General features: G+C 37.0%; 1 protein-coding gene across 1 annotated transcript; it reads right to left on the bottom strand.

Annotated features, from left to right (window-relative positions):
• Positions 1 to 357: 357 nt before the first annotated feature.
• LOC141899356 (nucleoporin 88-like) lies at positions 358 to 4,884 on the bottom strand. The gene is made up of 15 exons (XM_074785608.1): positions 4,678 to 4,884; positions 4,152 to 4,321; positions 3,924 to 4,049; positions 3,580 to 3,834; positions 3,281 to 3,458; positions 3,023 to 3,200; positions 2,855 to 2,947; positions 2,673 to 2,757; positions 2,475 to 2,579; positions 2,169 to 2,315; positions 1,953 to 2,075; positions 1,714 to 1,860; positions 1,031 to 1,157; positions 736 to 851; positions 358 to 619 (listed from the first exon to the last, which is right to left on the bottom strand). Exons 1-15 carry the CDS (start codon positions 4,879 to 4,881, stop codon positions 541 to 543), a joined length of 2,133 nt encoding a protein of 710 aa, XP_074641709.1. The 5' UTR covers positions 4,882 to 4,884; the 3' UTR covers positions 358 to 540.
• Positions 4,885 to 12,614: the final 7,730 nt, after the last annotated feature.

Here is a 12,614-nt window from a genome sequence, read left to right as displayed (position 1 = left end):
TACCACTATTTTAGTTCACAGAAATTCCGCTATCGTTATTCATAGGGGCAGCACCGAACGGCTGAGATCTCATATAATCTCGCCATGCTACTGTGGTATGCGAGGAATACAGATATTTTCCTACGTTAACTCGATTAATTACATATAACACTAGTTTCTTTTAAACGAATAGTTGCATAAAATTTAAAGGTTTATCTAAGGAGATTCTGCCTTTGAAATCGATTTTAAAGCCACTTTTAAGAGAATTATTTCCAAAAAGTAGCAAGCAATATAAGTAGCACTAAATAGACTTGCTATAAACGATATACTTCAACCAACAGAATCAAACATAAATCAAAATACCACTAAATTGACTGAATCAACATATAGCTGTTTTTATTTACAAAATATACAGAATACACTTTCATTTGAATGAAAAGGCTACAAATATTAGAATTATTTTGAAACCTGCTAAATACATCGTACATAATGGACAAATATCATTCATTCAAAATCCTTAAGATGTTTCCATGGTTCATGATTTAATCATTCATTTCATCATTAAACTGGTGGTACTGCGAAATCTGCCTGTGACTGCAACAATTTCACATTTTTAATCAACTCGCAAATCTTGCTTCCCCTGCAAAGAAAAAATCCGCATTTAAGAAATGATTACTACTAGCAGCAAAATTTCAACAAGTCTTGATGAATTTTTGCTATTACATGAACGCTATGTATACTGTATATGATACTTACTCATCTTTGAGAAGTGATTTAATTTGAGTCGATTGAGGATTAGAAATCGACGGCGATTTCGCAGTTGTTTCAGATTGTTTTATCATACGTCGCTGGCAATCTCTCTTCGTTTTTATCTGAAAGAAAGTCGAACAATCTCGAATTAATCAAAACACCGATTTCATCAGTAACTCAGTGGGATACAGTGAGTCAATTTAAAAGGGTTAGTCTTGGGAAACCACATGACGTAAAGCAAAAACACACAAACCTTCATTCATTTAGCACTGAGTACTGTTAATATTCACATGATATTTACCTGCTCTAGAGAATTCTTCAGATGTTTCATACTTTCTTCCATTGCTTTCAATTCTCTGTACATTCCTTTCTCGGCGTCTGATACGATGGGAACTTTCTTTTGAACTTTACGTATCACATCTTCCACCCTGAGAATTAAAACCCAGAGTAATTTCAAAATCATGCGTTAACTTTCAAGCGTTACATATTGAGAGAAGTGTAGTGCGAGTTAGGAACTTCAAATCTTAACGTGTGAAGAATGAATCAATAGACCTATATATATATATATATATATATATATATATATATATATATATATAATATATATATATATATATATATATATACTGCTGTAAGTGTAGCTTACAGAGACATTACTGATTACTGATATAAATAATCTCGATGGTGGTATATCAGATGATTCCATAATACATTTTAATACGAATGTACTAGAGATAAATCATGACATATGGCGGATGGCTTTATAACGAACTAAAATTACAGGCTTTTAGATTCAGCCGGTTTGTTTAACAGGATTGTCAGGCAATAAAACGAATGTGGTATTATACCAGAGTCCCTTAAACTTTGACTGTACAATCAAGTGTGAGTTATCATTTGGATACCCGGTACTGACAGTTATTCTAGTTATGACGACTTAATCGACTTTGTAGGTAGAGCTTCAAACCTGATGGCAGGCTGACTAACCTGGACACCAATGCCGTCTGTAAATACATGATGTCATCGTATTTTGTCGCTAGATTTTCTGCGTTGTTGCTCAATTCACCTTTACTCTGCAAACATAGCTCCACATCATTCACCTGTTGTTTCTTCTGTTCTCTCAATATATGAACCCTGAGATTAAAAAATAATTTTCATAACGTCTTATTAACCCAGTTGTGACAGACATATACTCCGAAATGATCCGTCAAGAATAAGCAAATTACCTTCTTTTGATTTCCTCTCGAGCCAAGTCTTGTTTATGAATATACTCTTCTCTGAATACTTGAGTAGCTCTACTGAGCAGTTGAAAACATTCTTGAGGCTGAAGATCAGTTTTACTGCTAGTTCTTTATAAAAAAAATAAAATAAAATGATAAAATAGACCAGTCTGTGACACTGACCTTAAATAAACATTGCATAACACCGAAATTATAATTTACTTGATAATAGGATTAGATGTGCCTCTTTTGAGAATTTTTTGTATGTGCTGATCGAAAGGCTCTCTGTACAGTCGATTCTTAGGCGATGAACGAGGTTTGGTTTCAGCAGATGACATCAGCACCGGAGCAGTCGGTTTGAACAAAGAGCTGAAACGAGAATTTCACATACCCGGTATTTACATCGGGGCTAGGGTGCACAGTCCAAAATGTGGTGTTAAATCTCGAGACTCGTCTTAAGTTGTTAGTCGCCATGCCCGTACGAACGGACCCGGGCCTCGAGCTTGCTTACTAATGAACTGAACTTACACAAGAGGTAGAGTGATACATTGAAATGTCGACGTCATACATATGAGAGCAGTACCGAGAAGAGTATCAGATACGATACCAAGACCAACAACAGGATTTTCATCACTGAAATATATACATATAGAAGTCAAATCGGTCACGAATGTTTTGATAAGGAATTTCACAACAGCGGAGTTAGGCTTATATTTGGATGTTCACCTCGATGATATTGGTTTCGTACAAATGAGATGCTCAACAATCGCCTCTTCTGTATGATCAAATGCGGCTACGCTATCTAACTTATCTGTAATACGACAAGTAGACATAAATGGAAATAATCTTAAAACGTTTGAAGCAAAATCCACAAATCTTCATCGGAGAAAAAGCCGAATTCCTCTCACCTGAAATCTTTTCCAGATTTAGAGTCCATGGTAAAGCGACTGTGTGCACGCCTGCGTTATGGTGGCAGTGGTATCTCGACGTGGTAGCTTTATCTATAAGAGTTTCGAAATTCAAAACAACGGTTTCAGCAGAAAAACGATAGACAACAACTTTTAGAGTTACTTCACCTTTTAGTAAATGTACAGGACATGTATAATCATCGATGACTGGATCATCAGACTCTAGAGTAACCGTCGTCAATGACAATTCGAGTTCTATCTTTTCGTAAACATAAAGTGTACATTCAGCGACAACCGGCTCCCATAACGTGTTGTTACTTTCTGATATCGACCAAGATATTTCCGACTGTAATGAAAATGTCGGTAGCAAAACATATATCGAAGTACCTCTTACTGAAGTGAAGTAATTCCTAGCGTAAAACTTACAGCGGTATCGCAGTCATCTTTCGGCAATACGATGCAATGATATAAGTTGCCTTCACATGTAGCGATTACTAATATTGGTGGCTGAGTATCCAAACACATGATAGAACAAGCATCAGTGCCGTAATTGTCTTCTGCAGGTGGTAACATTGCCAACGGTCCGACAAAATTTGCTTGAAATCTGTAATCAAGATTCACTCCGTACAGTCAAAGCCGCTTAATTTGTATCGGATTTTAATTGAAATCGAATCGAATTTCGAAACTGACTGTATTTTGCCTTGCGAGAATATTCTATGACTTACTTTTCTTTGGGACTGATAAGGAGTCTGAAGACATTGCCGTTTCCCCATAATACATATACGGGCCACACATCAATTCGAGACTTGGAATTTCTATTTGTCTGGACAGAAATTGAAGATCCGAAGTCAAAGGATACTGGTTGATCTCCGAGTGCCGTGTTGAAATGAGTTTTCGATGAACTGACATCTAATGAGACCCCATTTTCGGATAGTGTTACGTATTGTTCTGCGACCTCTGCGTCATTTAGATCATATAAACTGCAAATGAAGTAAATTGAAGAACATTTGGTTTAAACATATTTAGCTTTATGTCAATGAATTTGTATTTTTGCCCATTCAGTCGTTACCTGAAAGCACAATCCGAAGTTAATAGAGCGATATGAGAATGTGACTCTCCACCCGGATGCCAAGCCGCATGAAGCAACTTCACTTTACTATGACTTGCAAAAAATCGCTCTCCAATTGGAATCGTCCTGAAGTGATAAAGTTTGCATTAGTTTTAAAACATGAAAAAGCAACAGTATTTTCTTGTGGTTTTATATATTGATGATTGTAACGCACTGATGAAAGCCTACCTGCAGGAAATGGAGCTTTTTCCACCCTCACAAAGGTTATATTTTCCCCAGCGTCTAGGTAACTCAATAGCACTGATTCCATTACTACCATAAGCCAATATCCGCGTGCCTGTTGAATTCAGCAGGATCTTTTCAACTTTAAATAGAGGCGGTACGGAACATAGCAATGTCTGAAATAAACATTATTTTTCACATGAGGGGAGGGTGCACGGAACAAACACCTGAAGAATACAATGATTTATTGCCGGTCATACTGATACCGAATTCTGACCCATTGACATTGAATCCGGACTCATTATTGACGCTAATTAGTGTAACCCTTTTACTGCTGTAAGCGTAACCAACCAAAAATGTTCTCACTGTTTTTATACTAAAGTCTAAGCATAAAAACTTTGGTTTTGAATTTGTTGGTTACAGCAGTTAAATCATATGAGAGAAACACAAATACATTCCGTTTAGGCGAGTACTGTATCAGTACCCCCATATTTTAACTTTCACTTTTTTCACTTTTTTAACTTCATTTCACCTGTGAATTCTTGTAATCGGCGATAAACTTAAGATTAATCGTCGAAATACAAGCGCTATATGAATTCCAGATGTATATATCTCCATCGTGTAAAGCGATCAGATTCTTTATTTTCAGCGATGTGGCTATATGTTCATTGGTAATGCGTAAATTATGAATTATTTCATGATCATTTAGAATCTTCCGCCAACTGGGCGCAGCCATTTTGTTTCCATTCGTAGCGCCTAAAATGTGGATGTGGTTTCGGATTTGCGTTCACAGTATTCGCTTGCCACAGGAAGCCTCCGTTCAGCGGCCGAAGGGAGTTCGATTACCTGCACTCTATATACAGTCCATCACGTAGCTCAGTCGCATGCTCGAGATTTATCTGATCTCCGCATATTGTGGCAATGAATGCTTAAGAAATTTGCACATTGCCACTCAATTTGCTTTTCTAGATGCACTTTTTGAAAAACGACTGGGCCGACGGGTTCGCGCCTACGGTGGTTCGCGGTCGTAGTACCAGTACATAGGCCTCTGATGCTTTACCCCCCCCCCCTATTCAAATTCCCTGGATTCCCCTTATTCCCGTTATCATTTTGCTCCGATGGATCGATGCCCAAACGGGCTGAGCCCGGCCGGCCGTTGGAAATGGCTCCTTATCATGAACCAGGAGTAAGGTGCACGCTTGGCCGACAGTGAACTGAGTGTTTCGGAATCAATAACAAAACAAAAACTTTCTTTTATATTTATACGATTTCATATTAATTTGTTGGATGATGAAAAGAGTAAAAAGTTAGTCATTCTAAGTAGAATTAATTCGATAAAGGTAGAATCGCCACTGACTGTGACAATTGAGCTCGGGAAATGACGCTAGGTGAATTCATATTCAAATGAACGGTCCTTGCCCATGTCTCCACACTCGTGCGACCGTCAGTCCGGCCATCTTTTCGAACCAGCTTTATTTCGACTATGAATTTTAAATCTAAATTGCAAACTTCTTGCTGTTGTTATGTCGTGTCCGACGATACAGAAAGTTACCGCAAGATAACGTAAGTGAGGATTTCGTTTTATAATTCGTATAATATGAACCAAAAAGGTATAAACTAGTGGAATTCAGCTCAGTTCAGCTCAGCTGTGGGTCAAAGACGAACATGCACTAATGCATTTTACCATTTTTCTCCGAAGCCCTGTGCTTTATACCGTCATGTGATTGACTAAGCCCTTCCTTTCTTAAACCCCTTTCTCCAACTTCTTCCAGCCTGTGATGTGCGTAGATATCATTATGAATATAAAACTTCAGTTCTGTTTCCCTCTCCTTTCATCCCTATCTCTCAATCATCCTGCTTGTCTTCTAAAGTTTTTGTAAGTATTCGATTTTGAAACTAAACTACAGTCTGCCGGTTACTGGAATGTACATTCTAGTAGATTTCCAAATTTCCTGCGAAACTGACAGTCGAGTCTTTTTTCAAATGTTATGGGTTTTCGTTGTTAAACCTGCAGCCAGTTTCTGGTAAATAATGCACTTTCTATCGAAAACGAACAGACGCCTGAACAGCGAGGTCCATTATTTCACACATTAACAATTGATGAAACAAAGGCGGTGACAGTTTTGACAAATAGTAGTCGTATCGTTTTTCTCTTTAATCAAAGCTTTAGAAATATTTATGATTTAATGTTTGAATATAGAACAGATTCAACGTCCCTTGATGAACGCGATATTTCTTGTATTTCTCCATGTTAAAACGAAATCTGGTCGATATTTTGAAATCTATTCGACCCTAAAATCAGCGAACCGTTGAAATATTCTTAAAAGCTGATAACGGAATGACCCGCTTCGCTCTTGTTTGGAATGATAGCGATGCGTGACGTTCGAGGTAGCAATGCTAAAGTTCGCTACTGCGATCACTATATATATAGAGAGATGAGTACCGAATCTGAAATTTTCATTAAATCTGGAACATACGAAGATTTTTCGAAATGTTTTTCATATTGGTATTTTATGCATCGATTGAAATGTTGAATTAAAGCTACATTTGAATCTCTTAATGAATTCAATGAATTCAGTTATGAATCTCACTTTTGACTCGAGATTACGGAAAAACAATACACAACGTATATTTCGAATCAGGTTTATTTCCAACTAACCCGAGGATATTTTCGCGCGCTGTGTTTGAAATGTTTATGATTGAATCGGTTTGCGTTTGAATGAACGAACTGCTGCGATTATCTGCTTGTATTTTGAATATAATCCGACGCAAAACCTTGAACTGCGTAGCCATAGTTCATCCATGTATATCTACACAGAAGACCGAATAAAAAAACATCATTTTGATAATGTAGTTTTTCAATCCTGTATTATTTTGGAGATAAGTAATCTTTGGATCCGAAGCAGCTTTTATTCACAAGTTTTGATGGTAGACTTTCGTATAGTTGAGTTGTACAGTAGTTCGGGGATTGAACCCGGTATCAATCTACATATGCAAACACTAGATCGGGGATCGAACCCGTTATTGATCTATGATTCACTGTTGTTTTGATTTATTTTTATTGAATCGTGTTGAGTAAATCTCTCAGTTTGTGCCAATTGGGTACTTCATGCACGCCCACCCTTTTCCGAGCAACAGTCTCTCAAACGGCGGGAAGAAAATGAAAATAGAAATAAAAAATAAGACAAAAAACAGGTAAGTAAGAAAGCAAGCGAACAATGTCGCTCATCACGACAAGTGTTTCAGGGTATGATCCGCTAGATGTGGACTCCCTAAAAAAAACTGAGGGGTCTGAGTACGTTGTGATTGATCACTTTGTACGAAGCATGTCTGAGGATGTGCGCTGGGCCCCCGTCTCTCAAAGATAAAACATACAGGGGTTTGAGTATATTGTGATTGATGAGGTCACTCTATACAAAGGGACAAGTTCACTGCGTGTCCGAGGATGTGCTTTGGACCCCCGCCTCTTAAATAAAACACATTTCAAGCTTCAAAAAGCTCAGTTCGCGAAGATACGAAAAAAATGAAACGGCCGGTGAGAGAGACAGCATACGTAGCTGCTTGTAAAAGGGTTTTTGATTTAGGTTCCAGAGATACTCTTCACAGACATCAGTGGATCATATTATTATTAGAAGCCGAATTCAATTAGTGAAAACACTTGATAAAAAATAGCATTTCTTGTTATCTTAATGTAGTACATGAGTCGATTTTAACCAATTCCTTAAAATAAAGCCCACTAGCAAATATGTGCGATAATATATTAGGTATAACTTCATGCATGAAATTGTTTGGTTAAGGAATTTTGATTTGACGAAGCGAGTTTAACATCAAAACAGTGAATATTTAAAGTTGCTGGTTGTATCATTCGGTATCGTATGTGATGACTTGGAATGAACAAACGACGGCTACATTTGAATCACGTGGTGAAAATCTTTCACTTTCGACTGGCGAGATTTCATATATTTTTTGATGAAATAGGAATTTTGAATCGAGACAGGATTTCATAAATCGCTGTGAGTTTCATTAATTTACTAAACTAGCAAACCGAAAACTATGTGTAATCGTAAGCGAACATCAGATCTGTTTCCAAAATATTTACGGCTGATGCCAGGCAACTGCAGCTGCAGTCACAGGGCTCATCATTGAATCATACATCATGTCACGTCGATTTTGTTGTTATAAGTTAAAACATTATAGCATCTTTCGTAGCTCCGATAAAAGAGAAAAATACCTTGGTTTATTAATACCTACCTGAGTGCTATTTGTTTAAAAAAACACAGTGTTTTATCGTGTCCAACGATACAGAAAGTTACCGCAAGATAACGTAAGTGAGGATTTCGTTTTATAATTCGTATAATATTGACCAAAAAGGTATAAACTAGTGGATTTCAGCTCAGCTCAGCTCAGTTCAGCTCAGCTGTGGGTCAAAGACGAACATGCACTAATGCATTTTACCATTTTTCACCGAAGCCCTGTGCTTAATACCGTCATGTGATTGACTAAGCCCTTCCTTTCTTAAACCCCTTTCTCCAACTTCTTCCAGCCTGTGATGTGCGTAAATATCATTATGAATATAAAACTTCAGTTCTGTTTCCCCTCCTCTTTCATCCCTATCTCTCAATCATCCTGCTTGTCTTCTAAAGTTTTTGTAAGTATTCGATTTTGAAATTAAACTACAGTCTGCCGGTTACTGGAATGTACATTCTAGTAAATTTCCAAATTTCCTGCGAAACTGACAGTCGAGTCTTTTTTCAAATGTTATGGGTTTTCGTTGTTAAACCTGCAGCCAGTTTCTGGTAAATAATGCACTTTCTATCGAAAACGAACAGACGCCTGAACAGCGAGGTCCATTATTTCACACATTAACAATTGATGAAACAAAGGCGGTGACAGTTTTGACAAATAGTAGTCGTATCGTTTTTCTCTTTAATCAAAGCTTTAGAAATATTTATGATTTAATGTTTGAATATAGAACAGATTCAACGTCCCTTGATGAACGCGATATTTCTTGTATTTCTCCATGTTAAAACGAAATCTGGTCGATATTTTGAAATCTATTCGACCCTAAAATCAGCGAACCGTTGAAATATTCTTAAAAGCTGATAACGGAATGACCCGCTTCGCTCTTGTTTGGAATGATAGCGATGCGTGACGTTCGAGGTAGCAATGCTAAAGTTCGCTACTGTGATCACTATATATATAGAGAGATGAGTACCGAATCTGAAATTTTCATTAAATCTGGAACATACGAAGATTTTTCGAAATGTTTTTCATATTGGTATTTTATGCATCGATTGAAATGTTGAATTAAAGCTACATTTGAATCTCTTAATGAATTCAATGAATTCAGTTATGAATCTCACTTTTGACTCGAGATTCGGAAAAACAATACACAGCGTATATTTCGAATCAGGTTTATTTCCAACTAACCCGAGGATATTTTCGCGCGCTGTGTTTGAAATGTTTATGATTGAATCGGTTTGCGTTTGAATGAACGAACTGCTGCGATTATCTGCTCGTATTTTGAATATAATCCGACGCAAAACCTTGAACTGCGAAGCCATAGTTCATCCATGTATATCTACACAGAAGACCGAATAAAAAAACATCATTTCGATAATGTAAATAATCTCCAAGTAGTTTTTCAATCCTGTATTATTTTGGAGATAAGTAATCTTTGGATCCGAAGCAGCTTTTATTCACAAGTTTTGATGGTAGACTTTCGTATAGTTGAGTTGTACAGTAGTTCGGGGTTTGAACCCCGGTATCAATCTACATATGCAAACACTAGTTCGGGGATCGAACCCGTTATTGATCTATGATTCAATGTTGTTTTGATTTATTTTTATTGCATCGTGTTGAGTAAACCTCTCAGTTTGTGCCAATTGGGTATTTCATGCACGCCCATCCTTTTCCGAGCAACAGTCTCTCAAACGGCGGGAAGAAAATGATATAAAAAAATAAAAAATAAGACAAAAAACAGGTAAGTAAGAAAGCAAGCGAACGATGTCGCTCATCACGACAAGTGTTTCAGGGTATGATCCGCTAGATGTGGACTCCCAAAAAAAAACTGAGGGGTCTGAGTACGTTGTGATTGATCACTTTGTACGAAGCATGTCTGAGGATGTGCGCTGGGCCCCCGTCTCTCAAAGATAAAACATACAGGGGTCTGAGTATATTGTGATTGATGAGGTCACTCTATACGAAGGGACAAGTTCACTGCGTGTCCGAGGATGTGCTTTGGACCCCCGCCTCTTAAAAAAAAAACATTTCAAGCTTCAAAAAGCTCAGTTCGCAAAGATATGAAAAAAAATGAAACGGCCGGTGAGAGAGACAGCATACGTAGCTGCTTGTAAAAGGGTTTTTGATATAGGTTCCAGAGATACTCTTCACAGACATCAGTGGATCATATTATTATTAGAAGCAGAATTCAATTAGTGAAAACACTTAATAAAAAATAGCATTTCTTGTTATCTTAATGTAGTACATGAGTCGATTTTAACCAATTCCTTAAAATAAAGCCCACTAGCAAATATGTGCGATAATATATTAGGTATAACTTCAGGCATGAAATTGTTTGGTTAAGGAATTTTGATTTGACGAAGCGAGTTTAACATCAAAACAGTGAATATTTAAAGTTGCTGGTTGTATCATTCGGTATCGTATGTGATGACTTGGAATGAACAAACGACGGCTACATTTGAATCACGTGGTGAAAATCTTTCACTTTCGACTGGCGAGATTTCATATATTTTTTGATGAAATAGGAATTTTGAATCGAGACAGGATTTCATAAATCGCTGTGAGTTTATTAATTTACTAAACTAGCAAACCGAAAACTATGTGTAATCGTAAGCGAACATCAGATCTGTTTCCAAAATATTTACGGCTGATGCCAGGCAACTGCAGCTGCAGTCACAGGGCTCATCATTGAATCATACATCATGTCACGTCGATTTTGTTGTAATAAGTTAAAACATTATAGCATCTTTCGTAGCTCCGATAAAAGAGAAAAATACCTTGGTTTATTAATACCTACCTGAGTGCTATTTGTTTAAAAAAACACAGTGTTTTATCGTGTCCAACGATACAGAAAGTTACCGCAAGATAACGTAAGTGAGGATTTCGTTTAATAATTCGTATAATATGAACTAAAAAGTATAAACTAGTGGATTTCAGCTCAGCTCAGCTCAGTTCAGCTCGGCTGTGGGTCAGAGACGAACATGCACTAATGCATTTTACCATTTTTCTCCGAAGCCCTGGGCTTAATACCGTCATGTGATTGACTAAGCCCTTCCTTTCTTAAACCCCTTTCTCCAACTTCTTCCAGCCTGTGATGTGCGTAAATATCATTATGAATATAAAACTTCAGTTCTGTTTCCCTCCTCTTTCATCCCTATCTCTCAATCATCCTGCTTGTCTTCTTAAGTTTTTGTAAGTATTCGATTTTGAAACTAAACTACAGTCTGCCGGTTACTGGAATGTACATTCTAGTAGATTTCCAAATTTCCTGCGAAACTGACAGTCGAGTCTTTTTTCAAATCTTATGGGTTTTCGTTGTTAAACCTGCAGCCAGTTTCTGGTAAATAATGCACTTTCTATCGAAAACGAACAGACGCCTGAACAGCGAGGTCCATTATTTCACACATTAACAATTGATGAAACAAAGGCGGTGACAGTTGTTTTGACAAATAGTAGTCGTATCGTTTTTCTCTTTAATCAAAGCTTTAGAAATATATGATTTAATGTTTGAATATAGAACAGATTCAACGACCCTTGATGAACGCGATATTTCTTGTATTTCTCCATGTTAAAACGAAATCTGGTCGATATTTTGAAATCTATTCGACCCTAAAATCAGCGAACCGTTGAAATATTCTTAAAAGCTGATAACGGAATGACCCGCTTCGCTCTTGTTTGGAATGATAGCGATGCGTGACGTTCGAGGTAGCAATGCTAAAGTTCGCTATTGTGATCACTATGTATATAGAGAGATGAGTACCGAATCTGAAATTTTCATTAAATCTGGAACATACGAAGATTTTTCGAAATGTTTTTCATATTGGTATTTTATGCATCGATTGAAATGTTGAATTAAAGCTACATTTGAATCTCTTAATGAATTCAATGAATTCAGTTATGAATCTCACTTTTGACTCGAGATTACGGAAAAACAATACACAACGTATATTTCGAATCAGGTTTATTTCCAACTAACCCGAGGATATTTTCGCGCGCTGTGTTTGAAATGTTTATGATTGAATCGGTTTGCGTTTGAATGAACGAACTGCTGCGATTATCTGCTTGTATTTTGAATATAATCCGACGCAAAACCTTGAACTGCGAAGCCATAGTTCATCCATGTATATCTACACAGAAGACCGAATAAAAAAAACATCATTTTGATAATGTAAATAATCTCCAAGTAGTTTTTCAATCCTGTATTATTTTGGAGATAAGTAATCTTTG

This window comes from Tubulanus polymorphus, chromosome 2 (assembly GCF_964204645.1).
Source record: "Tubulanus polymorphus chromosome 2, tnTubPoly1.2, whole genome shotgun sequence".
Taxonomy (NCBI): Eukaryota; Metazoa; Nemertea; class Palaeonemertea; order Tubulaniformes; family Tubulanidae; genus Tubulanus; species Tubulanus polymorphus.
The sequence above is the reverse complement of the archived record's forward strand: the minus strand, read 5'-3'. Positions and strand labels throughout refer to the sequence as shown.

Bases quoted from the DNA above. Each gene is read 5' to 3' on its own strand.
- LOC141899356 (XM_074785608.1), bottom strand. From the start codon at position 4,881: ATGGCTGCGCCCAGTTGGCGGAAGATTCTAAATGATCATGAAATAATT. The intron at 2,316-2,474 runs GTAAGTTCAGTT...TTCTCGTTTCAG, and splicing joins TGTATCACTCTACCTCTTGT to CTCTTTGTTCAAACCGACTG. The intron at 2,076-2,168 runs GTAAATTATAAT...TTTTTTATAAAG, and splicing joins ACATCTAATCCTATTATCAA to AACTAGCAGTAAAACTGATC.